The sequence below is a fragment of the Haliaeetus albicilla genome, chromosome 6, assembly GCF_947461875.1.
Source record: "Haliaeetus albicilla chromosome 6, bHalAlb1.1, whole genome shotgun sequence".
Lineage (NCBI taxonomy): Eukaryota > Metazoa > Chordata > Aves > Accipitriformes > Accipitridae > Haliaeetus > Haliaeetus albicilla.
Window position 1 is genome coordinate 32,262,290 of NC_091488.1, and position 27,898 is coordinate 32,290,187.

The 27,898-nt window shown below is 42.7% G+C and overlaps 1 protein-coding gene across 1 annotated transcript in view; it reads left to right on the forward strand.

Annotated features, from left to right (window-relative positions):
• Window positions 1-26,656, forward strand: part of MPZL1 (myelin protein zero like 1) — a gene marked incomplete at its 5' end in the record, with an annotated part of 40,386 nt that extends 13,730 nt beyond the window's left edge. Inside the window, 5 exons of the mRNA XM_069785460.1 lie at window positions 3,207-3,367; window positions 6,676-6,889; window positions 11,556-11,688; window positions 15,003-15,108; window positions 21,147-26,656. Of these exons, the coding sequence (XP_069641561.1) occupies window positions 3,207-3,367; window positions 6,676-6,889; window positions 11,556-11,688; window positions 15,003-15,108; window positions 21,147-21,248 (716 nt within the window). The remainder of the gene's footprint in view (window positions 1-3,206; window positions 3,368-6,675; window positions 6,890-11,555; window positions 11,689-15,002; window positions 15,109-21,146) is intronic.
• Between the last annotated feature and the right edge of the window lie 1,242 nt (window positions 26,657-27,898).

Consider the following 27,898-nt stretch of genomic DNA (forward strand, 5'->3'; position numbering starts at 1 on the left):
GATGGGATCAAGGAGGATCTATGGGAGAAGAGCAAATGTTTACCTTTGCCCTATGTACTGTGCAGACCTTCCTATTCTAAAGCTCTCTTCTCTCTGTCTCCTGTGATGAATTTTTTCCTCTTGAGAGGAACTAAGGCTGAGTAAGCTTGGGGAATGGAGCAGTGTGTGTGTGTGACTGGAATATGACTCAAAATTCAACTTTCTCCAACTAAAGTATTTAAATAGATGGAGGAGCTGGAAGAAGGATATAATCCTGGCAGATGTGGAAAGCAGAAAAAGAGCTAGAGCTGGAGATGGTTCATGTGGATTTTGTCATGGCAGAGGAGGCCACAGAGTTCAAGGTAGTGGGAACTGCCACCATATCAGTGAAAGTATGAGAATAGAGGGCTAAGGGTGAATAAACGTAAAATGTTATGGCCTCTTTACCACTTCCAAACAATCACGTTAAGGTTTGAGAAGCTTAGGTCTCATGCTGTAAGACAACAGAGGCAGGAGAAATTTTTTTGAAGCAGTGCACACTGAAAGAGCAAATAAAGTGAGGGACTTTTTTTAGGCTGGGGGGAGAGAATGAGCAAAGAAAAACATGAAGTTGAGAGAACAATAGGACTTGCTGGAAATATCTGTACAAGATTGCACAGTTCCTGCCTTCCCAGACTGTAGGGAGAAGTTGGATTTTTTTTTCTCTTGGTTTGCTACAGTTCTCTCATGGGTTGCTGGTGAGTTAGAACAGTGACTTCTTTAGATTAAGCAGATCTGTGCTACCCACTGCCTGTATGTGTGTGGCAAGGAGTTCTCCGTACCATGTACAAGCAGACAATGTCTGTGCAGTCTCTTTTCCTCCTACACAAATGCTGAGGGCATCTTGCTTGTTTTATGCCTGAAAGGGTGGCTTGTTCTGTGGCTTGGACTCAAAACAATGGATTTTATTTTTTTTTTTCTTTCTACTCCATTAACTGGAAAAAAATACATAAAGCACAGCAGTTCTGAGTTCATTTCATTGAATTGCTAGAAGCCTTTGTATGTTCCAAATAAATATTTGGTAATTGATTTACAAAAGAATATTTTTTGGCCCATAGTCAGAGTACGTACAAGAGAAAGGAAGCTCTGATACAACCTCTTGATGAAAATCCCCCTCCCTTAGGGTGCTGTTTCTCTTTCACTCATTTGAAATGAGAGCAATGATGACAGGGGAATCTGAGGGATCAGGGATAACCTGACGGGTCTGAGGAGTTAGTGAGTTTGAGAAGTGAACAGTGTGGACTCTGAATGATAAAGTGAATGAGTGGTGGTTTCTTTTGGTTTTGGTTATTATAATTAAACTGGCATGCTTAATTCTCCCACCCCTGCAGTGCTTGCATACTCATTCCATGTCCCTTGGGCATGTGCTCTGCCTTCCCCTGGCTTGCCATGCTGGTTGGGTGAGAGACAGCGGTTCCTACAAAGCCATGCACATAGTGGTTGTTGGGTGTACCCAGATGGCCAGGGTGTTTTCATCTCTTTCATTGTTTGGCCATTTAATTGACTGAACTACAGATTCCAGAGCTTGCAGGCGGTCTGTATTGCAGGGCCAGCTGCTGCTGCCTGCTGTGTTTGTGGTCCTGTGCCACAGCTGGTCAGCTGGAGTTGCCCAATAGACCCAGTAGTCTTGGGGCAAGAGAGGAAGACGGGAAGTGGCACAGCTCACGTGAGCTTTGTGTTCTTGGGGAACGAGGCTTAAAGTTGTGTATGTCAAAGGTGGTTTCTAAAATTCTCTACGGAGCATAGGCTTTGCTTGATTTTAAGATTCGATAAAATAACCTGGTTTATGGCAAATCTACACCTTAGGATGGTCACATCACTTGAAAGAAGCTTGCTGTCTAACTTTTGAAGGCTGCTGAGCTGGTAGCTCTTGCTGACTAAAAGCATAAACCCCATGATTTAAGGCCTAATGTAGGTGAGTTTCTCTTATTTAGTTTGTTTTGGGTTTTTTTTAAACTGTCTTCGACTGGAATCTTTCTCTTCAGCTTGCCTACTTCAAGAGCTAGTTTATTCAAAGTTGAGAAATAAAGCAGCTAAGATACTGAAGAAGCAGGAAGACTTGCTTTCCTCTTCTAATAAGGGAGGAAAACCCCTGAATTTAAGATATTGTAGCCCAGAAACATAGAATCATGTGATCAGAAGCAGATTGCTAGTACCATCTCTATGCTGAAAACCGTGGTTTAATAAAAATCAAAACTTACATTTGACTTACCAGGGGCACATGTCACATGCACACTCACCCACAGTGATTTTATAAGATTTTTGCTTTCGCATGGATGTGACACAAATGCTGAAAGACATTCTTTTGTGATGCCACAAGATCACGCTTTGTGTCGTAACATAAACTTGAATGAACGTACATTCATTCTTTGCTTAAATCTGGATAGGGATAGTGTCTTTGCAGTTTTAAAGGTGCCAGATAAAGACTATGTTCAACAGGTTTTCCAAATCGCACTGAATTTCACTTTCTGTAGGAAAACTACCAATACAAGCACAATATTAACCTTGATTACTTTAAATTTGGGGGGTGGTTGTGGTCTACTTGCTGTTTTGACTGTGCATAAGCCTCATGGTAGAAAAAAATGAAACTACTCTCATGCTTCTGAACTATAGCTGAGTGATTATTTATGAGGTCTTGCACATGAAGACCTTGAAGCATGCCAGAGAGCAGAAGCAGATGGTGTAGGTGGGAGCCAGAGAGGTTTACTCCTCAGCTTTCTGGAGGTGAGCTTTTGTTCTACCTGGAACATCTAACTGGAGATGGGAAACAAGATGTGAGCCAGAGAGGAAACTGAGTAATAGCTGGGTCCAAGATGTTAGTTCCTCCAATGGGGCTTATTATTACAGTGTCTGCTGGCAGCTAGTAGGAAAGAGTTTTAAACTCATCCTTTTCACCATAGAATTGACTTCCACAAACTGTTGTACAGGAAACATCTGCAGATGGAAAACGTCCTGTAACACATAATACTAGGAAAGAGAAGTGAACTGGCCTGCTATATACTTGTTTGTATTGCAGGTATAATGCAATGTCTGTGCACACACTTGTAGGAGTTGTTGATGTCTCTTCTCTTTTCCCCTTACAGGCAATGTGATATGAATGAACATTTACCACTTCAATTTCCTGATTCTTGAAACAGCACTGATGCCACCTGTTCTCCTTCTTTCTTCTCTTTACCTTTCCCATACAGTCAAAGTATCAGCAGTAGAGGTCAACACACCGGAGGAGATATTTGTGGAGAATGGGACAGATGCAAAGCTTCCATGCACATTTACATCTGTGGAAGTGATCAGCAGCGCAGCATCTGTTTCTTGGAGTTTTCAACCAGAGGGAGCCGCAACTCGTATCTCAGTAAGGAATGGCTGTAGGTGAACAAACCTGGGGTGGGAGGCTGTGATTAAGTGTACAGAGGTCTTCTAGTTGGTTCTGAGGAGCAAGCAAATATGGATTGGAGCCTCTTTCCATGTCTCTTGTCTCCATCACTGTGATTTCAAGGGGGCTTTTTTAGAGTTGTTTAAAAGTATTGCCGTATGCTAGATCTCTGCAAAGACTGGAGTTTGCAGTGGCTGTAAAATATACTAGTACTTTGTTAGTCAGAGGAGAGGGTTGTTGGTGTGGTAGCAGTATGTATGAAGAAGATGAGCGTCTAGGAATCTTCTAAGTTCTGTATCCTCTTGCACTTGAAATGAGCTGTGGAGCTGTGCACTGAATGGTAGCGGTCACAGAATTTGAATTACCGATATTACAGTGTTACATTGTATGTTGTGTATGTTGCTTATTTCCTGTTTGTGTACTGTATAGCCTCTATTTGAAAGTGTTTGAAGTAAGACCAGTCTCCCTAGTTTCAGAAGAGAATTGAATTGCTCAAATCAGTAAGCAGTTACATCCTTATATTTTTAGTTATCTGACAAGTAAAAAAATCAGACTACCAAGCAACTTAGGCAAATAATAATTGCCATCACTCATTTCCTGTATGTTGAGCCCAAGTGTGCTCAGATACTTTGGGTGTGAACCTTCAAAGTGGCTTAGGTAGGCTGTTAGCTGTCTTCTTCCTCTGTCGTGTAAGCTGTACACATCTGAGTCTGAGCTCTCTGACACTTCTTCTTCCCTCTTATTCCTTGCCCTGAGTGAGAATTCAGAGGAAGCAGAACAAGAGACTCTGGGGCAGCAGGAAAGATGTGGGGACAGCACGTTGCCCAGCCTGTTAGTGTTTGCCTCCTTCCCTTTGCTGCAGATGAGATCATTTAAACTCCAGGAGCCCTTCAACGCTCAGACCAGCGATGATCCAAAACAGTGTATGAGCATCTTGCTCAATATATAGAGCTCTGAAGAATCAGCTTCTGAAGTCTTGGTGAATAAATGTTTAGTCTTGAAAAGGGAGTTCTTCGCTTTGGGAAGCCAAAGCAGTAGCTGGGCAAAAGCTTAAGGAAGCAGGGCATATTTCCTGCCAGTGTTGAACAGGATGCATGAAAAGAAGCCATCTGTTTATATGTTTTCCGCTCCCTGTAGAAATATCCATCATGTATCCTGTTTTGCCCTTCCCTTTCTTCATCACTGTCCAAACCCTTTATTGTAGAAATACAACTTCAGGACATAACATTTTTCGGAAGTGAAGTCAATTTAGACATTCTGCCTGGATGTAATTATCAGCACAACTGAGAGAAAAGCAAATTATCTTTGAGCAGAAGTGACCCAGCATGACCTGATGATAATTCCCTGTTTCTTTTGAGGGGGTGGGGCAGGTATAGAGGGAAGATTTTTTTATGAACCCAAGTCATGTCAATTACATGACTTGGTGGGCATTAATTTGAAAGACTAATCACATGACCAGCTTATGTCTGAGCTAACTCCGTGCTTCTCCTGAAAAGGATGGTCCTGTGCCTCTTTAGAATCAGCACTGGCAATCCTGGGGCCATGTGGTGAGGCTGACTTGACTGAAAGCTTCCCCTGCTTGTCCCCTACCCCCTCTACATGCCCGGTTATAGAGACATCTCTGCGTGAATGAAACATCTGATTACAGCAGTGTTTCACAATCGGCTTAAACCAGTCTAAACCCATCAGCTTTAGGTTTCAAAAGAAGTCTCATGTTAGATCACTTAATCATAGGTGTGGAGTGGCTTGAGTCACTTAGCTTGTGTTTCAGGACATATTTTACTTTGTGGTTTCTCTTCCCCCAGGTAAGGACTCCTAGAGAGCTGAGGAATCTGCCTCTTGCCTTCTAGACTTCCAGTCAGATGACTCCCCCCATGCACAGGGGTGTGATAATGCAGTGTCTCTGTGCTTAAAGTTATAATCCAGCTGGAAATGCTGCAGACTGATGCAGATGTCCTCAGAATGGTTGACAGAGGACTGTGTGCTAGCAGACTTCCTACCAGATGAGATAGTTCGTTGGATTTATGCTAGCCTGTAGACAACAAATAAGTGTCAGATTGACTGCAGCACAACAGATAGTCGTGTGCACATACCTGATCTGGACAAGATTTGTGCTGCCAAATGATCAGGCCTGATATTTAGAGAGTGAGTCTGATAGAGAGGATTTTGGAATGGCAGGCTCAGATCAAGGGTAGGAACAGGAAAAGAGATTGAAGATGACTTGAATGGAAAGACAACTGGCTTGTAGACAGTCTGTTCTGTGGGAGAGAGACTGCTTTGTAAAGAAGGCTGTAGAAAGAGGAGGCAGGAATATTGTCTTAAATTTCTTGAACCATGCTCTGGAGACTGAACTGAAGAGAGTGTGTGTTGATTCTTGATTAAGTTTGTCTTGCTCTCTTTCAGAATGTGAAATTAAGAATGAATATGCTCCTGCAATACAGCCTTGATCCCTCTCTTAGGGTTATGGCCAGTGTTCAAATGTCCCATAGGTTTGAAAGCAGAGTTGTCCCGTAGAAGTCTATGCACTTCTACTGCTGTAAATTCCAATTTCCATCAGGTTTAGTGAGGAAATACATAGTTTCTCCTTAGACTGTACTAAACAGGTTCATTCCTCAAGGATTTTTGGTCATGTCTAGGGAGTCCAGGACCAACGTGCAACTTAGTCACCTAAAAACTGGGAAACAGTTATATTTTCTGGAGAACAGCTAGGTACACTCTGAATTGCTTATGGGATTTTTGGGGGATGGAGGGAAGGAGGGTATTGCAAGTTAATGTAGCTGTGCTGTAGTTGCAGGTAACACACAGCAAAACACAAGGTAGGAAACTTGATATCCTTTTCCTACTAGGAGGCAGAAGGCTTCCTGTGCCTGAAAGACAGCTGGCTGTGATCCAGAACTGTTCTGTCCTTTAATAATTCCCAGGTTACCAGCCTTTTTCTCTTTCCCGTGCCTCCTTGTCTGCAAAACCCTGTGTCTCGAAAAACAGGAAAAAAACTCCAAACAATCCAACCACAAAACAAAACAAAACAAAACCAACAGAAAACGGAAACTTGCAGTCTGTTGTGGTAGTATGATTGAGAGAGATATATATATAACCACACAGCATGGTTATGTGATCAAGATGCAACAAATCAGACTAAAGTGGTGAGGCAGGAGGAAGAAAAATCTCAAATACTAGCTGTGTATAATAAAGTGGATTCTGGGAGAATGCTGTAATAGTGAGAGAAGCATGGTAGCTCTGTAATCTCTAATTGCATTGTTCTTATATCCTCTTTTCCTTGACTACAGTTTTTCTATTACTTTAATGGAAAGCCATACCCTGGAAAGGACATACCGTTTAAAGACAGGATCACTTGGGCTGGAGATCTTAACAAGAAAGATGCTTCTATCAGTATATCAAACATGCAGTTCCGGGACAACGGCACTTACATTTGCGATGTCAAGAACCCACCTGACATTGTTGTCAAACCAGGAGAAATCCGAGTTAGAGTTGTGGAGAAAGGTATTCACCCTATATGATTTTTTTTTTCTTTCCCTTTTTTTTTTTTCCCCCTTCTTTCCCCCTTCTGTCTCTCTATCACTCTTCTTGGGGGGTGGGGGAGTAGCCTGGAGGGAACAACTATCTTTTTGATTCTTTTCTTCCAGGTCCTGCTAATCGAACCGATATTCTGTCAGCTGTTTAAGAAACTGAATGTCATACCCTTTTCCTCTATACCCACTAATTCCTGTGCTTTTAACAAGTATTAGAAAAAGCTGATGGAAGCCTTAATGAAAACCCATCTTCTCATTTCAAAGTCCTATGAATTTTATTTCTGTATTACGCTATATCAAGGGTTAGGTTGACTTTTGAAATCCGGGAAGCAAGGAGAAAAAGTGGCAGACCCTTCTTTTTGGAACCCATCAAGTATATGTACTGGAAGACAAGACTAATAAGCTGGCCCAAGCACATACTGACAGTGAAATGCTACTGTCTTCCATGCGAAGGTGTTTGTGTTGGACATGCATTCAGTCTCTTTTACTCGGATGTTCTTACAGTATCCATGGTGACCCTTATAATCTGCAAGAGCTGGCTACTTGCAGTTACTTAAGGCTTCTGGTTAGCATTTGGTAACAATGATCACAGTTCAAGAGCACTTACATTCTGTATGTCAATTTGGCTCTTTATTTCCCTTGGCCATCCAAAACATTTGATTGTTCTGGCTAAGCTGGAGGTCAGCCAAAGTGTGACTGTTCCTACAATGAAATGGTTCTTACAGTGATCAGATTCCCAAATTTATATTTAATAAGGACAAGAATGAATGTTGAATTCATAAATGGCAGTGCTGATACAGCTATTCCATTAGATTTTAATATGTTAGGGAAGATACCTATGTGTATGCTTTAATTAGAGTGATAACTGCTGCTGTAACAGGTGTGTACCCCTGCTTATGAGGTCCTTCCATGTACTTACGTAGGTAAGGTCTGTATCTACCTCTTCTCTTCACAGAGCAGTTTGGGTTGGATGGGACCTCTGGAGGTCCCACCATCACTTAGAACTTTCTGTTTCTTAGAAGTTTGAAGTCTATATAAAATAGGGTGAGTTTATTTTCTTACAATTTATTGATAATCTCTATGAAGAAGCAGTAAAGCAACTGCTGGTTTGGCAAAGTCAGGCTGTCTTGGCAAAGCCTCTTCAGATTTTAACCCAGGTTAAGCAAATGAAGACTGACTTCAGTACACTAATTCAGCTGATATTTTTCAACAGACTTGCATGCCGGCTTCCCCATAGGTGGAGCATCTGGACAAGAGAATCTCACTGTTTCTGAAGGGAACCCTGTATTTGGCAATATACTTCTCGTCATCAGAAAAATGCTGCAACGATTGTCTTCAAATTCTTAGGAAGACCTTGAAAACAGGTTTTCAAGCTATAGCTGTAATGCTGTCTTGCATTCTGACTTTACCTGAAAGGACTGCTCTTGTAATAGGTTGTAACTCATCCTGAACTGAGCTGGAGAAATTTTTTTCAATTGAAATAAGTACATGTTTACTCTTGTGCATTTTTTTTTTTTACTATGTATATATTTAATTGCTCTGAATCATATGTCTGGTGTTGTAAACTGTTCAAAGCCACATACATACTTTAAACATTTAAATGATCTCATGGATGCTTGTTTAGCCTTAGATTTTGGATTAAACATTTAATAAGTTCCGGGTTGGCTTAACTGTGTAAAATTGCCAAGCCAAGCTAACTCAGCTGATTTTTACTGCAGTATCTACATAGTGTTTGCACAAACAGCTCCATCAACTACATTGGAAGAATCCTACTGGCAGGGATGAGAAGCAAGACTGTTCTTTCACTAGTGCATCTGAATCTGGAAAGCAGTACTGTTCAAAGCCTAAATGACAGAAATTTGTAGGGAATTCCAAGTCCTTACATTAGGCTGCTGTGACTTGTAATAGGAAGGTACTTAACACTGTGTTGAAGACAGCTTGTGTTATCTGGAGGTAGTCCATCTTTGATCTGAACTCTCATGGGGGAAAAAATTGGAATTGTCGTATGAAAATCTTTATACTTAGCAGCAATGGAAAACTTCAGTTTCCTGCCTATTTCATAAAACTGATACTAACACACTTTCAGCGAAAACAGAAGTTGCTTTGAATTATGGTGATATTTAGTGAAAAGGGTTCTTTGAAAGGCTGGATTTTTGCCTTGTGTTAAGCTATTAACTTAAACATATGCTTTCAGAGCTGGTGTTTGGTTGTGTAGCTGGGACTGTCTGTTACAGTGAAGTCATTGGCTGCTCTGCAAGTACTTATGAGGAATTCGTGTAACTGTGCAATGCTAAAAAGTGTAAGAAAAACGTGGGGGGGAGACATTCTTCAGCTGAACTATGTGGTCGTAAAATTGTGTGAGCTTTTCTATAGGCTGTTGGACCATGTTCTGAGAGGCAATAAAGCCAGACTCTAGTTTCACGTGCAAACAGTTGCATTTTTTCATTTGGTCTTAAAAACCTCTGTCAACAGAACATAACTGCTGTCCTTTACTCAAATTCAACCAAGTGAAAAACCCCACCTGAGTCAAAAAAATGACAAAACTAATCAAATTTTTAATACCACTATTTCAGCAGACACTCTGCCCTATAGTTTTGGATTGCTGCTTACTTTCTTGCTCTGAAAAAGTGTGTGTGGTTTTTTTCTTGTGTACAAGGCAACAGCTGGTCTGCTAACAGAAATGCATGTCTGTTTTGATGCTTTTGCAGACAGTTATTCCTGCACTTGGAAAGGTGAAAAAGCACAGAAACTAGGGAACTCTTACTTCTTATATGCCTCAGAATAAATTTGTTTATCTTTGCATGGGGCTCAAACACAATCTCAGTCTTACATACCTGAAAATTATTACCATTTGTAGGATTCTCTTCCTTAATAGCAGATGGATCTCTGGGCTGCCTAAAGCTTCTGGAAAGAAGGGATGTCTTCCTCTAAATTGTGGCACTCATGTCTTCATCTTTAATTTCTTACTGAGACTCTGAATTACCATGTTGTTATGAATTGGCACCTAACACTGGAGAGCTAGGAAAGCTGCTGATCTGATGTTCGGCCACATGATAGTATGATCAGTGAAACGGCTAGAGATCAGGTAGCCCTTGTCCTGAAAATCACTAAACTCAAAATGAACAGTACTATATGTAAGCCCTGTTTCTTAGTATGATGCCTGTGCTTCAGGGTACTGTGTTGTGCTGCTCCCTTCTAGATAACTATGTCAAAATGGGCTTGGTCTACAGACTGCAAGCTTGCTGGGAATGCTTTGTATAAGCTTGGTCTGTGGTCCTTGCTGGAACGAGTCCAGCAAAGGGTGACTAAGATGATTAAGGGACTGGACCACCTTTCATATGAGGAGAAGCGGAGTGAGCTGGGGTTGTCTAGCCTGGAAAAGAGAAGAAAGGCTCAGGGGGATTGTCTTACCAGGTGTTTATGTACATTGATAGGATCTAAAGAAGACTGAGCCAGGCCCTTCAGTGGTGCTTAGTGATGGGACAAGAGACAAGGGGCATCAATTGAAACACAGCACATTCTGTCAGAACATAAGAAACACATTTTTACTGTGGTTGAATACTGGAATAGGTTGCCCAAAGAGGTTGTGGAGTCTCCCATCCTTGGAGATAGTCAAAACCAAAATGGACAGCATATTGAGCAAACTGTGCTAATTGACCCTGCTTGAACAGGGAGGTTGGACTAGTCCATCTCAAGACGTCCCTTCCAACCTCAATGATTCTGTGATGGTCAGATGCAGGTATCTGAGAAAGATTTTTCTATATAAGGTGTTTTACCTGTTGGATCTTGAGCTGATTCATGTGTATTTGGTGCAAGTAGCTAGTGTAGCATGGGCTCTGGTAAGAAACCCTCTGGTCGAAGATGTTCCTTGCATTAAACGTGATGCAGAGGGAGGGGAGTGACTTTGTTTCTTGCTGTATATTCTTTATCTTGTAAGTCTTTTGTACTCGCTCTCTGATTGGCTTTTATTTCTGGCTGCTCTTTCTTGGCCTACCCTCCCCCAGAATTATATTGGGGAAAATGAGTAAAGCAATACTGTGTTCCTGTAAGTGTATTTCTAGTGTCATACAATGATTCTGACTTAAGAAGGGAAAGAATGACTCTATAAGAATATATAGAGATGTATTTTGAGAGAAGAGAATGGTGTATAAACACTCTTAAGAGTGACCATGGGTAGTAACTAGGCTGTCTGCTGCATGCTGCCCAGAGAACACCCAGCCTTTAGCACTCGGTTAGCAATGCGCTACATTCAAATCTGCTTTCAAGTGTGCCTGCCTTTTCCTGTGGACCTTGCTGGAAACTGCCAGATGAATGTAACTTTTTTTTCCCCCTTCAGATACAAAGTGAGACAGGGTTGTCCTCGTTGTCGCTTGTGTTCCCTGGCATGTAAAAATTCTTGGGTCAATATAAACTCTCTTCTGAAGGATGGTGACATTACGAACACTCTGCACTCTGTTCATACGTTATTCTGCTGACTGCCTGGTATCACTACCACTTAGGCTGTATGTTGTAATTCCTAGATATTACATTAGTGCCATCTGCTCTAAACGAATCCAAGGTCAAGAGCGTTTGTGGTTTGCACTTCTGTTAATCAGGGAATGCAGAAGAGTTGAATGTTTTCTCCCTTCTCTCCCCAGACAGCCTGCCTGCGTTCCCCATTGCCATGGTGGCAGGGATAGTCATCGGTACGGTTACAGGTCTCTCACCGCTCATCTCTATTGTCGTGTGTCTTGTCATCAGAAAGAACAACTCTAAAAAACGATACTCTGGGTAAGAGATCTCTGTCCTCACCTGTGGATGATGTGAGGAACAGCAGCAGGATCAGAGGGAGGGCTTAGAGGGGGGTAGGAGTTGTTTCAGCCATGCCTTGGCAACCATGGCTAGAGATAAGGTATGCCCACGTGGAACACTGGTCATCTGCCTACAATTATTGTTTTTGTACTGTGCTTGAAAAGCCCTACTGACCATGAGTTGCACCTGAAAATCACTACATGTTGGAGCTGATCCCCAGCCACACGCATATATGCCCTAAGAACATTTAATCCAAGATCCCCTAGCTCTGGTCTGCTGCCCTTCCCTCCAGCCCTGCTTCCCCCTGCCACCCTCAACCCCCAAAGGAGAAGTGCCACACATGCACTTCTAAGGAATGCTCTGTGTCGAGATTAAGACTGGATTTTTCAGTTACCAGTGTCTGGCTCCTGAGCCTGGAGTATACTTGCCAAAACCCCATTTATCACCACACTTCAGAGTAAGGAAGGAGTAGCCACTCTGCATCCATTCTCATTCACTGTCTGTTTTTTGTTAACTGTTACCATCCCTGCAAGGTTTTTAGTGTTAGGAGTATAATTCCAAAGTGAAGCACATATCTTTGAGTGGGCACATGAAAAGCAACAAGAACTAAGAAAGGCAGACTTGAGTCCTGTGGTGATGGAGCTTGGTGCTGGTAGGGGAGGCGCTTCTTTTTTTCTCCTCTCTAATTAGCTGGTAATCTACTTCTATAAGAAAGAATGAAAATTATGTATGTAGTCTTAGAAACAAACCCTAAACTTATAACTTTCTTCTGTTCTTTCCCCAACAAATATTCCTGCTTCCTGCAGGTTCTTTGGGTTGCCTGTGGGATAAAAGAAAGTTACTCCAAAAATAAACTTGTGGGGATTTCTAAATTAAACTTTGCCCTGTCCTTTTCCCAGTTGGAGAGCTTAAAGAAACTGAGTTGTCTATTGCCCAATGGTAAGGTTAAATATAGCAAAGGTGGCTGTGTGTGTGGAAAGCTTGGTTTTCCCTTTCTGCATGTGTCCTTCCCCAAAGAACTGAAAAGAATCCTGCAGTGTCATGCACCAGCAGTGTGCGTGAGGTGGTACGCTTGCCTTGCTTCCCAGTGACCTGCTCTCCAGTGTCTTCCTGCTGAGGGACACATGCTGGTGCTGAGCCTGGAGCAGTAGTTTATGCACTGTAATTTCTTGTAGTAGATTGAACTACTCTCTTGGGAAAGTAATCTCTGAAGTTTAATTACTGCTTTCACTGACTATGCCAGCTCTGCATGATGTGTAAAGAGAAACCAAGTGTGCTGTGACCCCCTCCAAACTTACAGACTGTCTTCTACATGATGCTAACCCAGTGTGTGGTGGTGGTGGTGAGATGCACTTACTCTTAGATAACCATTCTGCCTTGAACTGAGGTGGGCTGGGGCACCGCGCGACATCTGGAACCCCTGCATGGCCACAGTCTCCGTTCATGCTCTGACTTTGGTGTTTTTTTTATTTTTTTTTCTTTCTGCCTTGGTGTGCTGGGATCGGATCCTGCTTACCTTCCTCTCCTTACAGAGATCCTGATATAGACGCCAGATTGGGAATGTAGCAGGGCTGGGTCTTCTCTTCCAGTCCCACTAGACACCATGGTAACTAATCAAGTTGGTGGTTGCTGTTAATACCTGTGTGTATGTGTACACATTTCCTCTTCCTTTGCTGACTAACCAGCTAGCTCTCTACTAACATAACTTCACTGTAATTTGTGCTGGAATCTGTTGGCAAAGGGATGATGCATTTCACTGGGTGCTTGGGTTTCATTGTCTCATGTCTAACTGGGGTGGGATTGCTGCTTATCCCTGATGGTGTCCCTCCATTTCTTCCAACAGTGAACTTGCCAGTGCATTGACTAAAGCACAGGAAATCAAGACCCTTTTCTGTGTCAAAATGAAAGTAAATTCCCTATAAGTGTTCCTCTGGCTCAGACAGCTCAGATGTTTGAAAACTTGCAGTGATCTAAGTGCATTAGTTGCTTAAACCTGAATTATGACTTTTAGATAGTGTAGATCTGAGGACTTTTGTGAATAAAGGCAAACAATTCATGATTACATCATTTTGGTAACAGAGGGGCTGCTTTGTCTCTGAGACAGTAGAAGCCCCTTGCCGTGATGACTGGGGGTAGTATTTTTTTTTTCCTTACTGCTCCATGTATGAGGAGCTAAGTCTTCTATGGTTAGACTTACCAAAGGATAAAAAATGATTTCCCTGTGAGGAGGTGGTCTGCTTAATGTCACTGTCCTCATTTGTTTGTTTCTGTACTTGCTTTGTACACTGTCTGTCTACAAAGACTGAGGGAAAAGGATGCCCAGTGGTCAGAGGGTTGTGGTAGTAAAGGGTGTCTGCTGTCAAGGAGGTAGCTCATTTTCTTTCCTGGGTGCTTGGGTATGAGGAGGTAGACCTAGCATTTAGAGACCAATTACTGCATTGTCCAGATGCTACTAAGGTTAAGTTTAAGGGCATTTTCTCATATACTTAGCTCTGTGGGTATTCATTTTTCTCTCTGTCACAGGCTTGTTTTCTATTCAGTCCTGCTTTAAGCAGATGGAAAAGAAACAAATAGAGAGTGAAAGCTGGCAACCTTCTTTTGGGGGTGTTGGTTCTCACCACAAGACAGTTTTCTTGTTTGAAAAACAAGATTTGCCTGATTAGATATTCAAGTAGCTAATAGGGCACGTAGCTTACATGTCATGTGTGACTCTTAAAGCAATTGCTCCAGAGACTAGTGTTTGTTGTGAGTGGGCAGAATTATTTTGAGATCATAGCCTAACCAAAAGCAAGGGAACTAATGCCGAGTTTGGTAGGAAGTACCTTTCTGGTATTGAGAGCTGGTGGCTCTTGCAAGTGTTCACTCTAACTGTAGCACTGGTATAACACTTGCCTCAGTGACAGGGACTATTTAGCTTATAGTTAGAAGATAATTGCTGTTTACCACTGTTAACTGAGTCTGAAGCTTCAGTGAAGAAAACATGGGTTTAGACAGGTTGGGTTGAATGGGAATATCTAGGGAACAGGGGGTTTGGAGGAGCTGCTGTCCTATGTTAATAGTTGTTCCTTCATGCTGCTTACCAGTGAGACTCTGGGAGGAAGGGTAGAGAACTGTCTGGGGAGAGATGGAGAATTATATGTGTTTATTTCAGAATCCATTATGTTCATTTTTACTTTGGCATAATCTGCCACATTCATCTTGCCATCACTCGTTTTTTGTTTTTGTTCTTTTTTTTTTTTTCTTTTGTGCCTCTTGAACATTGTCGTGCAAACTCTGCTCTGCCACCTCGTCAGCTGCAGTACATCTGAGAGCTTGATGTCACCGGTTAAGCAGGCTCCGCAGAAGTCGCCCTCCGACACAGAGGGTCTGGTAAACAGCATGCCCGCCAGATCACACCAGGTAAACTGCTTCCTGCTGCTTCCCGAAGCAGGATCCTCCCAGAGTGTGGGGGAGTCGGTATGGAAAAGATAAAGGCAGGGTGGGACACATGAATTAGGTGCTCTCTGTTAAGGTGATGACGACCTGGGGGGTAAAAGTGTCTGCTCCGAACAAGGCATGGGCAGTAAGCTGGGACTGGTGAACTCTTCTGTAAAAGGCTTAGTGCAATTAAAAGAATAGCATCTTGACATTAGTTGAGATGGAGTTTTATGCCCATTTTGTCTAATGTATAGAAAAGGATGGTTCTGATCTTCTGCGTTAACATACACAAGTGGTAGTGAAGTGCAAGGATGAGAGCCTGGCAAGGATGAGGGGTGAGAAGCGGGTAGCTGTTTAATATAGAGACGTTATCTGCTAGATGTGTAATCACCCCATAAAGCTGCCTGATCTGTTCTAGGATTGTAATGGGGAGGAATTTTACTTGCTCTCCCATCACTGTGAAGACGCGTGCTCTGTGGCATTGTACTTCCTTCACAAGGAAATGAGCCAGAGCAGTGCAAACGCTGACCACTGATGATCAGTTTGAAGATGACTCTTGCTGCTGAGAGCTCTCCTCTGCTGAGCCACCCAGCTTCCGTGGGTTTGAAATTGCCATGCTTTGACTTGTGCTTGCTGCTGTTGGCAAAGTTCTGCTGACTTTGAAGGAAAAAGGTGGCTCTTATCCAGACTTAACAACCCATGGGAAATTAGTCAGAGGGGAGAGAGCATGAGTCGGACAGGGGTTCTACGCAATATATGATTACCCGTTAACAGTGTACAGGATTTCCTTATTTGTAAGCTGTTTCTTACATCTTGACTTGCATATTCCCAGCAATTTTCCTGCGGAGGTATGAATCCTCAGTGAGTTTATGTCCGAAATGGACTTTTTTCTTAATTAGCCACCTTTTAGCAAGTGGCTGTAGAGTAGTGTGTGAACTGATGGGTTTCTAAATCAGAGTTAATACCTGTTTTCTTAATTTCTCCTGACAAAATAATGGAGATGTGTGTTAATGTATCAACACTACAGGAAAAAAATACAGTGCTAACAGTGAGCTGGATAAAGTCAAAGTCCCTACTCTGTTGGGCTTCCAGTCTGGTTTTGAAATGCATCTTGTTCTTGGCAGGTGCAGTATTTCCAGAGTTTTAGCACATAGGCCCACAAAGCTGCCTACTGACTTCAGAGAACAGTTATTCTCTGAACACAAAGGCAATATACTCAAGTTATAAGATTTTAAAATAGTTCAGATTTTGACTGGAGTGGGTCTAGTAGCAACAGGCTGCCTCTAAGGCCTAGATAAAGCTCATCTTTTCTAGTTCATGGGAGTGGCTTCTAGAATGGGTGATTGCCACACCCCCCGCCCCCCCCCCCCCAAAAAAAAAAAAGAAAAAAAGCTTTTATGTGGGATATATGTTGCAGTAGCTGTTGGAGTCAACTTCCCTAGGTCAAAAGACCAAGATGTTTTATCTAATTACTGTCATGGTACGAAGCAGTGCGTGCAAGTGCCCCGAGAGCTACATGGAGGAAGAGTTTTGATGTTCTGCACTTAGATTTTGAAAGCAAAAATACTTTTATCTTCTCTGTAATGTTTTGGTGTGAAAACTTGCTGTGTCCTCACCCTTCCATGTCCCCAGTGTTCTGGGTCTCAATGTACTGAAAGGAACATGTCAGAGTAAATCTAAGCTTTGTAAAGATAACTCAGAATCAGTGTGCTTTTGCCCTTCTGTAGTCACTTCAGTCTGCTTATTCCTTGACAGGGTTCTCCAGGGTTTTCTCGCAGGTAAGTTCCAAAAGGAAAACCCGAAGTGAGAACACTCCTGACCTCAAAGGAAAAATATGGCAAATGGTTTTAGTTTTGTTTAGTTCTAGTTTAGTTTTTTAGTTTTTTAATCTCTTTTGTCAGGCAGAGAGCTTTGTTTGGATTTTCCTTTCTTGGCAAACATTTGTAGCAGCAAGTGGTTCCTCTACCTTCTGTTAAGCATTTGCCCCATCTTTACAGAACAGCAAGTAAACATACTTTTCTTTAAAAAGATCCAGTAAAATCAGGGTAGACCAGATTTTGAACAGATTGTTTAAATCGGCGAGGAAACTAAATTTCAATTGATTACACTTATATTTTTAACTTCTACCCATTGTTTGTTTTTTTTTAAAAAGGGTGATATCAACATGCAAATTAACATACTTGACATCTGGTATCACATATAAGTAAACCCTGATATTTCTTGGTAATCAAGAAATTGGTTGTAGTATTCAACCTTTTGAACTGTTGTGTAGGTGAAATGCTGATATTCAGATTCCTAGGAGTTCCCAGAAGCTGTTGCAGGCTGCTTGCTGATTCAGGCACACTTTTGTGTCTTGGCTTGCCTGGCAGTTTTAGACCAGTGGTTCACACAGTCAGTGCTGCAGTCAAACAGTAAAGGCCTGTGGACCTCCTTGTAGCCTTTTCCTTGGTAGGATGTGTGGGAAGTGACTGAATGCTTCATGCTTCACTGGTGGAGAAGAACTGTGAATACAAACACACAACCCCTGCCTCTGCAAGTTAAAAACAGTAATAGAGGTGTTCACTTTCAGAGAGTGGCATTTAAATTAATTAAATGAAGTTTATTCATTTTGTTATTTATGTATCAATTAAGAATCAGTGACAAAGTATTTGTCCACATCACTTCTCAGCTGAAAGTGCACTTGAGCCTGCACTTCCTTTGTGTTTTGGGTGCAAGTTTATCAAGTGCGGCTCTTGCTTTCTGTAGTGCCTCAGAGTGCTGAAAGTATGCACATCTGATTCTGTGAATGTTCACCTGGTTGAATCAACTCCACTTGTTTTCACTGTGTCTTCCTTCCCAGCAGGTATGTTCTGTCCTGTCAAATATGCATGTGGTGTTTCTTCTCCATGCCATCATTCTTTAGTGACTTGTATTCTACCATGACTATTATTTGGATGAGCGAGAAAAGCATTTCCAGTGAAGGCAAGAACTATATGTGTTTCCCACATGGATGTCCTTGTTTAGCTAGTAATCTGGGTTGCAGCAAGCAAACTGGAAGGCCGATGTGTGTTGTCCCAAGATACGCTAACTCCAAGGTGGCTCTCATTTGTCTTTGTGCTTTGCAAGTAGCTGAGTATTCATTTCTGAGCAGGCTGAAGGACCACTGATCTCAAAGTGTAACTTCTGTAGAATTGCATATCTCATGTACAGAGCCGTATGGTATAGAGGTCCTAAGCAGGTAGATCTGTCAGCGTAGAAGCAGGAAGCACTAAAGCTACATTAACTTAAGTGCAGACCTCTGGCTTGTTCTTTCTGGTTTAAGACATACCAGAACAGGCTATGTTCAAGCTCTGTTCCAGGCTTTGAACTGGACCCCAGTACCCTGGGAGGGAGCAGTTCATGCTGCCAGGAATCTTGATTTAAATTTCAGATAAATTTCCTGGAGCTGGAATCTGTGATAGCTGCAACATCTTTCAGAATCTAAAAAAATTGAAAATACTGTAGACCACTGTTAGACCATGATGGTCTAATTTTGTAATTCCTTTTTCTTTGCTGTAACTTGCAATTCATGACTCTGCTGACAAACCCTTAGCAAAGTATCGGTACACCTGCTACTCTTTTCCCTTCAGTTCTGAATGGAAAAATTGCAAGTCTTAGGGAAATGCTGGGTTTTATGTGGCAGCACTGGTCCCTCTTTTGGTTCTGAAGAGTCAGGATAAGCTTATTTGGGATTAGGTGAAAGTTCTGAATTGTTTAGACTTTTTTTGAAGCTTTTACTTGTGGAAGAAGAGTCTTTACAAAGATTCAGATCATTGGAGGTATCAAATGCAGGAAAAAAAAATGGCCCTGGTGCTGATTATAATCAGCTAGAAAATCAGTTAGCAAATCAAATAGATGGAGCATTGTAATAAATCCTTGGTCCTCCTTTTCTCTGTGTTAGCTAATGCACCGCTTATTTAGGTGATGGTGAACACATCAAGACAATGATAGCTTGGTTTGGATCAGGTGATCACACCAGTCAGTCTCTCCACCACCACCTACCATGCTGGCCGCAGCAGAATAACTATATTTAACCTGGCATAAAATTAGAATAGTGATAAGATAACTGATCCTGAGTGAACTCCTGTGGTAGAAAACTGACCCATCAGAATTACTTCAACAAAATTTGAAATGTCATTGTGAGTCCTTCATGCAGTGGTAGATTTTTGTTTGTTTGGTTGGTTTTTTAACTGATAGGAAGTGCTTTCAAGCTGAATTTATCATACCCCTGATCTATGGCTTCAGGCAGATGAGACTTCCAAAATTGCTTACAAATAAACCTTAGGGTCACTTTGCCTTGAAGTTTATATAGAGACCGCACTCTAATTGGAATTAGTAATGTAATCCTGATACAGTGTTGGAGACCAGAACAACGTGAGAGCCAGTAGCAGAAAAAGGGGGTAAAAAATAAAAGATGGCTTTAATGAGACTTGAAATCCAGAATTTTCTAAGACATCAGTGTCTGGGGTTTTTGAGCATTTTCTCAGTCTGTTATTTATATTCAGCATTTTATATCTGCTTGCAAGTTTTCATCCTTCTGTCCATCTCCTTCCTCTACTCTTTATCACTTGGGAAATACTTTACCCAGAAGGAAGAACATTTGGATTTAAACTACTTCTGAAAGAGAACAAGGTATTTATCACATGTGTGCTTTGCCATTGTGTTGGGGGGAAAACAGCTGTGCAGAAGTGTACCTTCAAGGACTGAATTTTCTGTACAGAAGGTCTCTTTTCATCTCTGGCCCCTAATTGCTTCGGAAATTAGGTGGAAGGATTTCTGGGTCAGTTCCATAGAGTTGTTTTCTAATTTGGCAGGATACCAAAAGTACTGGGGAGAAGGGGGTAGGAGAAATGCCTGTGAAGGCTACTTCTTTCTGGGACATAAGGGAAACAGAAACAGAGGTAAATGGATGAAATGGTTTTGAAGCAAAAACTGCTAAAAAAGCTGCAACCAAACTAAAAGATCTCTCCTTGTAATTTCCCCCCAGATAGGACGGTCCCTTTTCCTCCTGCACGGGGTATGTGTGGGGGTGTGTGGTCTCTCTGCTGAGGTCACCTGGTAGGTGGTCACAGCCTTCTGCTCTGTGCTTATGTCAATTGGGGCATGCAGAATGGGAGCTGCAGGTCAGACCTTTCCATAAAGGTCCCACCTGTCTTGTTGGGTACCTGCTCATTGTAGGCTGCAGTCCTGTCCTCAGCCCATGTCGAATAGCTGCAGTTCGCTTTCCTGTGGGCTGTGTTTTGGAGGACAGGGTGTTTTAGGAAGGCGCTGGCATGTTTGCATGCGCTGCTGAAAGATGGTGCTGTAATGTCCTCCACTGCACCCCAGCAAATATAACAAAGATGTGTGGCCGTGCTTGCCCAGTGTGTCTGTGGAGGTGCTCACTACCTGGGTTGGCTCGGAAGTCAGGTAAGAATTCTGCATTACTGCACCATTTCAGTATTTTCTGGCTCACTGCTGTGTTAAGTCTTGATCCCATCACTTGCTTGGGCAGTGACTGGTGTCATAAGGTGGTTGCAGGTTTGTTCTCTCCCTCATTATCCAAGTGGTACAGCTGTGCTGGGATTTACAGGACTTGAGTGGCAGTATGGGAAGTATACTCTGCTATCTACTGGTAAATCTGTAGTTCAGTTCCTCTTGAAAAATATTAAGTCCGGCATGCATCTGACTAAGCCATGTATCTTTGCTCCGTAGCATGTAAGATTTGCTGCTTTTCAGAACAAAAGATTCTAGATTTTGCTTTTTATGAGAAGCAAGCAGCTGCAACAGTATTAAAGGGAGGAAATGGTGCTGTTTGGCATGCTCCTGATAGGAGAAAGGTGGCAGACTAGAGCTCATTTGTAGGTGAGGGTTCATTCCACCTGCTTCAAAGTGCCATTAGCAGTCATAAAAGCTCTGTGGTCTTGCTTTAGCTTTGGTCTTGCTGCAGCCCCTGTGGAAGTGAGGGGCAATGTGGCCTATTCTGAAAAAAAACTGATTGTGCTTTTTTATTCTGTTCCCAGGGCCCAGTCATTTACGCGCAGTTAGATCACTCCGGAGGACAGCACAGCGACAAGATTAACAAGTCAGAGTCTGTGGTCTATGCTGATATTCGGAAGAACTGAGATGAGATCCTAAGCTATCCAAAGGAAAACACACGTTCAGACTGGAATTGCTTGAACAAGATTTGACCCAGAGAACTCACATGTGGCCTTTGATGCCTAGGCTAGGACCAATGCATGTGCATACAGAGGGAAAGATATATATGTATTGTGTGTAAATAGTCTATTTAATCGTACAGAAGTGAGACCAATGTTGCATGTTGAAATGCGGTAAGAATTTTGCTTATAAATTGCCAATATTCTTTTTTTGTATCTTGTGTGACGAGAGAGAAAGTGAAAACTCGCATCACAATTTTAAAATATTTTTATCGTGATTATTAATGGAGAAACTGGAAGATGCCTGAAGATTCTAGATTGACCTGGAGATCCTTTTTTTGCTTATAGGGCCTAATTTCTTTTGTGGAAGCGAATATAAAGAAATCTTTATATTCATAGAGTTCTTTATGTCTACAGGGTATTCATCTTTCCTTGGTCAGATTCTCAATACAAGCTGCCTTCTCATATAAACTAGACACTTTCACTTGGTCTTGTAAGCCAAACTGTGACTCCTAGCTATCAGAAATGTAATGTATGTCTTAGCAGTATAAGTGAAGGAAATGTTTAGGCCTACCTGACCCGTATAACACAGGTCACAGAACTGTTTACTTCTATATTGAGCCCATCTATTCAAGCTTAGTCCTTTAAGGTACAGGGGTAGTTTTGATCTAATGAATTTTGTGAAATGGTAGTTTACCTGTGAAAACATAAGAGCTAGTGAGTTAAAGGGATAGGAAGCTATAGCTGTAGGTGGTTGCCTCAGACTCTGTTGAACCTTTCAATGAAATGTTTCTTCCTCAAAGCTCTGTCATTTCATATAAGCATGAAAAAGGGCTCCAAGGGATCTGGAAGCTGTAGTACTCCCTCACCTCTCTCCCATGTCTCCATTATACCACTGTCACTTCCTTAGAGATGCTTTATCTGTTCCTAAAAGCCTGTAGTGGAGGCTGAATGACCTCTGGAGGAAATCTAGGGCTTCACTCTTTGGTTTTTTTGATGTGTGTTTTTTTGTGTAACCTATATTTGCACAGAGGATGCAGAGGGCAGTTTATTTCCTTCCTCTCTGCAAGTCTACTACTTGAATACAATTTCCCAGCTTCTTGTTTCTAGATTAAACTCCTCATAGATTGTTAAAGATCTCTGGTCGTTCTGCTGAAGAGGATCTTTCTTTAGCTGACCCATTTGTATCCTGAAATCTGGTGCTAAAAACTAGAAGTGGCATTCCAGCTGAGGTCTTCTCAGAGTAGCGCATAGTAGAAGGATTTCTGTTTTGTACATCCTAATGTGGTGTTGGCTTTTTTGTAGCAGCAAATAATTTTCAGTTTGGTCTACCATAACCCCTTCTCTCTGATTCTTAACCATTTCCTAGTTCAGTCTATTTCACAGAATGGTTGAGGTTGGAAGGGACCTCTGGAGATGATCTAGTCCAAACCCCCACCTCCTCAAGTAGGGTCAGCTAGAGCAGGTTGCCCAGCACTGTGCCCAGTTGGGTTTTGAGTATCTCCACAGATGGAAACTCTACAACATCTCTGGGCAACCTGATCCACTGTTTGATCACTTAGAGTGATAAAACAGTAAAAAACCTGCTTCCTTGTGTTCAGGTGGAATTTCCTTTTTTTAAATTTCTGCCCATTGCCTCTTGTCCTGCCAGTGAGCTACTACTGAGAAGAGTAGTGCTCTTCATTCCCTCCCATTGAGTATTTATAGACGTTGATAAGATCCCCCCCAAGCCTTCTCTTCTTCAGGCTGAACAGTCCCAGCTCTCTCAGCCTTTCCTCATATGAAAGATGCCCCAGTTCCTTTATCATCTTTGTGGCCCTGCGCTGGACTTGTGCCAGCAAGTCCATATCTCTCTTGTACTGGAGAGCCCAGAACTGGGCACAGTACTCCAGGTGTGGCCTCACCAGTGCTGAATAATGGGGAAGGATCATCTCCCTTGATGTGCTGGCAATATTTTGCCTAATGCAGCCCAGGACACCATTTGCTTTCTTTGCAGCAAGGGCACATTGTCGGCTCATGTTCAACCTGGTGTCCACCACGACCCCCACAGGGCCTTTTCTGCAAAGCTGCTTTCCAGCCAGGTGGCCCCCAGCATGTACTGGTGCATGGGGTTGTTCTTCCCCAGGTGCAGGACTTTGCACTTCTTGAAATTCATGAAATTCCTCTTAGCCCAATTCTTCAGCCTGTCCAGGTCCCTCTGAATGGCAGCACAACCATCTGGTGTGCCAGCAGCTCCTCCTAGTTTTGTATTGTCTGCAAATTTGGCTCTACTGAAATTATGTTATGTCTTTTTCAGACTTCATCTTCAATTTGTCAGCTGGAAACTTGGTTTGAATTCTCATCCTCCAGTGTCCTTCAGTGAACTTGCAACACTCTTAACTTGTTATTTGCAAACTTAAGCCTACATTCCATTGTAACATCAAGTAAATGAAAAAGAGTTTTAGGCCCGTGGCAGACCCTTTCAGAACCACATTAGATAATCCTTTAATTATGACAGTGCAACTTTAATACACAACGACCCAACAAAGTTGGGTATGCCAACACTATATTCTTTCATCAGGATCAGACTTCACTGGTTTCCTGACAACACCTGCCTTTGTTAGAAGCCTCATTAAGATAAGGATGAATCCTGCTGCTGCTGCTTTCCTTATCTACTGGGCTGTTAACTTCCCAACATTTGTTTTACACCTAGTAAGAAAGGACCGCTTTTGACCTGGTTGCTGGAGAAACTTGATTTTGATCTGTCTGTGTTCATCCCTGTGCATCACCATCTTTCTCCCCAGACATTTTGGGGTAAAAAGGAGAAATGTGATGAATGTAGTGATCAAAAACTTGCTGCTATGAGAAGATAGGGCTGTCCTTGGCTCTGAAATCTGCTACTAATGTTTGTTTCTTTTCCTGCTGGAATATACTGGAGAATATGAGCACAATGCTGATCTGGTGCTGACTTTAAGAAACACGCTGATCTGTTTGGTGCTGACTTTAAGAAACACACTGATCTGGTTGGTGCTAACTTTAAGAAACACGCTGATCTGGTGCTAACTTTAGGAGACGTGCTGATCTGGCTGATGCTAACGTTAGGAAACATGCTGATCTGGTTGGTGGTAACTAACTTGGGAAACATCTTCCATTGCTTTTGTTTAGCTACAGGTATGCTCATGTTGCCTATACTGAGGAGGCTCATTGCAGGGCTGCTTGGATCCTCTTTGTGAAGGCAGAATGAACTTGGAAGTATTTTTAAAAAATGCTGAACATCTTTCTAAAAAGAAACAGAAGTCCTTTCCCCCAGGAATAGCAGAAATCAGTCTGAATCCCTCTCCAGTGCAAAGGCTGTTGAATTATCTTTTTTTTTTTTTTTTTTAATTGGTCACAGGAACATGAATAATGTAGCTATTATATAACTTACTACGGCTGAAGTCAAAAGAACTTGAGGCAATGTGAGACTTGTGAACTTTCTGTCCCTCAATTTATCTTAGCTTGTTTAATCATACGATAACCTGTGCTGATGAAAGGGACTGATGCTAAGTTGGCTTACTTAGTAAAGTCTCAGGAGACAGAGGACTTATACTTCCTTGATGGGTAGCAAGCAGAGATTAAAGTTAGACGAGGTCATCATATCCTGATGTTATGGTGACCAGAAGTTTAACTCTGTTTGCTTTTCTGCTGTTCTCTTAATTCTCTGATGCTGTTCTTTGCAGGTGGAAAGGAACAGCTTGGACTTGAGGAACACTGAGTGTGTTGTCCTTGTCCTGCTGTAGTACTGTTGCTAGCTCTTTCTAGGACCATCTATTTTAAAACAAAGTGCTGCCTGGCAGGCTCGCTGCAGCACAGCTGAGGGGTAGGCAGCCGCTCTTGAGGCAGTAGCAAATGACTAGAACTGTTAGGTGGGTCATCGCCCTTGTATAGTGGAGCTGGGGAAGGTCTGTGTGAGGTAAAAGACTTGCAATGAATTCTCTTTTATTCCTCATGCAAACAAAACTGGGATTGATCTGAAATCCATTTCTCAGCTGGCGGGGGGGGGGAAAGGGTCTTTTATGGGTAGAAGTGACCTTCTGTCCATTGTAGGGGTGCAGTTTTGGATGGCCAGCCTGGGCTCTGGCAGTTAAGCCAGCTGGCACCCCCTAGAGCCAGGGGTATGAATGGCATCATTCATGTTCCCTGTTTTTAACAGAACTGCAAAGCGGAAAAGTTTTGGCTTTTTACTAACAGTGAATATATTCTTCCTTATTTTTGATTACCAGAAATGAATTTTGAGAAGCAGATTACAAATAATTATAAAGTATCAATCTAAGTAAATTGGTAGCTGTACTCAGTACATCAAATCTCCTTTGCCTCTTTTGACTTGAGCAGTTTTTCTGTGAGGGACATGGTTGGCATGTTCATGAAATGGCATTAAGAGCCATTACAGGGTGGTGGGTGGCAAATATGTCCCTGTAACTAATTGAATGATGTGTCATTTGTAACTGGAGACCCATAGGGTTTTGTTTTCTCTCAAAGCTTTAGTGATACTTCAATTTGTGACTAGAAGAGCTGGAATTAGATTTTTAAACCTGTGAGAACTGTTTAGGTAACCATCTGTCTTGTAACTGCAGTAAATGTGTATATGCAACTTAGAAGCTGCATTGCCTTGGAGTGGATTCATTGAGGTCAAGTGTGGGCTATATGATTTATAACCAAAACACCTTAACTCTGTATTGAAATCTTGTCCTGGAATTTTACATTATTAATGTATCTACCTAGCACCTCAAGTACAAAATGTTCTTATTGTATAATAGGTGATGGAAATATTTTCTCTTTAAAACCATCAAAGCTGAGAAGGTGGGTAAGACTTCTGGGCTGTGGCCACGCCCCTGCGGTGCTAGTATTTAGGTAACATTTTTATATGGGAGACTACAAAATCATATTAACTATGCTCAGCAATTATACTCTTCTTGAGGCTTCTCTTTCCCTTCTCTTCACTGCCCTAAAGCTAATAAGCCCTTTCATTTAAAGGTATTTTTGTACTCTAAAACGTAAGTTCAATGCCTTTGGAGATCAGTGTGCTGTGCAATCTTTTCTGTCTCCCTGCAGTGCCAGCTGTTTTTATGTGGTAAATGTAATTGGAAACATAGTCTGGGTACTTTTCTTTTGTAAACCTCTGTCTCGGAGGTATGTAAGAGAAAAAACACCTGTAAGACAGGTGTATAATCTGAGTGAGGGAGCTAGGTATGCACTGCATGGCCTGATTACATGAAGAGCCAGTGTACCAACTGTTGGTGCTTTTGCTTTTATGACTCATCTGGAAACAGTTATCTTGGATATTTTTTCTTGAATGGACTTTCATGTTTTCTGTTGTAATCTTGTGAATATTTTAATACACTTTTTTTTCCCCATTACTGGTTTGCTGGATGAGTCTTACCTGGTTAGGGACTGAAAAGGGAGTGGGACTGAAATACACCACCTCTCTTTCTGGCAATATTCTTCAGTCTCTATCTGCTCAGTGAACAACACAGCTGGAGAGTTCACCATTTGAATTGTGATGGGTTGACCCTGGCTGGACGCTCTATCACTCTCCCTCCTCAGCTGGACAGGGGAGAGAAAAATATAACAAAGAGCTTGCGGGTCGAGATAAGGACAGGAGAGATCATTCACCAATTACTGTCACGGGCAAAACAGACTCAGTTTGGGGAAAATTACAAATCAACCAGAGTAAGGTAATGAGGAATAAAACCAAATCTCAGAACACCTTCCCTCCACCCCTCCCCTCCCGGGCACAACTTCACTCCCGGATTTCTCTACCGAACCCCCCCAGTGGCACAGGGGGACGGGGATGGGGTTTACGGTCATCACACGTTATTTTCTGCCGCTTCATCCTCCTCAGGGGCAGGACTCATCACACTCTTCCCTTGCTCCAGCGTGGGGTCCCTCCCATGGGAGACAGTCCTCCACAAACTTCTCCAACGTGGGTCCTTCCCACAGGCTGCAGTTCTTCACGAACTGCTCCAGCATGGGTCCCTTCCACGGCGTGCAGTCCTTCAGGAGCACACTGCTCCAGCGTGGGTCCCCTGCAGGGTCACAAGTCCTGCCAGAAAACTTGCTCCGTGGGCTCCTCTCTCCACAGATCCACAGGTCCTGCCAGGAGCCTGCTCCAGCGCAGGGTTCCCACGGGGTCACAGTCTCCTTCGGGCACCCACCTGCTCTGGCGTGGGGTCCTCTCTCCCCGGGCTGCAGGTGGAGATCTGCTCCACCGTGGACCTCCATGGGCTGCAGGGGGACAGCCTGCCTCACCAGGGTCTTCCCCACAGGCTGCAGGGGAATCTCTGCTCTAGCACCTGGAACACCTCCTCCCCCTCCTTCTTCCCTGACCTGGGTGTCCGCAGGGTTGTTTCTCTTACATGTTCTCACTCCTCTCCCCGGCGGCTGTTTCTACCCGTCCCAACTCTTTTTTTCTTCTTAAAAATGTTATCCCAGGCGTTACCACTATCGCTGATTGGCTCGGCCTTGGCCAGCAGCGGGTCCGTCTCAGAGCCGGCTGGTGTGGGCTCTCTCTCGAACACAGGGGAAGCTTCCAGCGGCTTCTTACAGAAGCCACCCCTGTAACCCCCCCCCCCCGCCCCGATACCAAAACCTTGCCACAC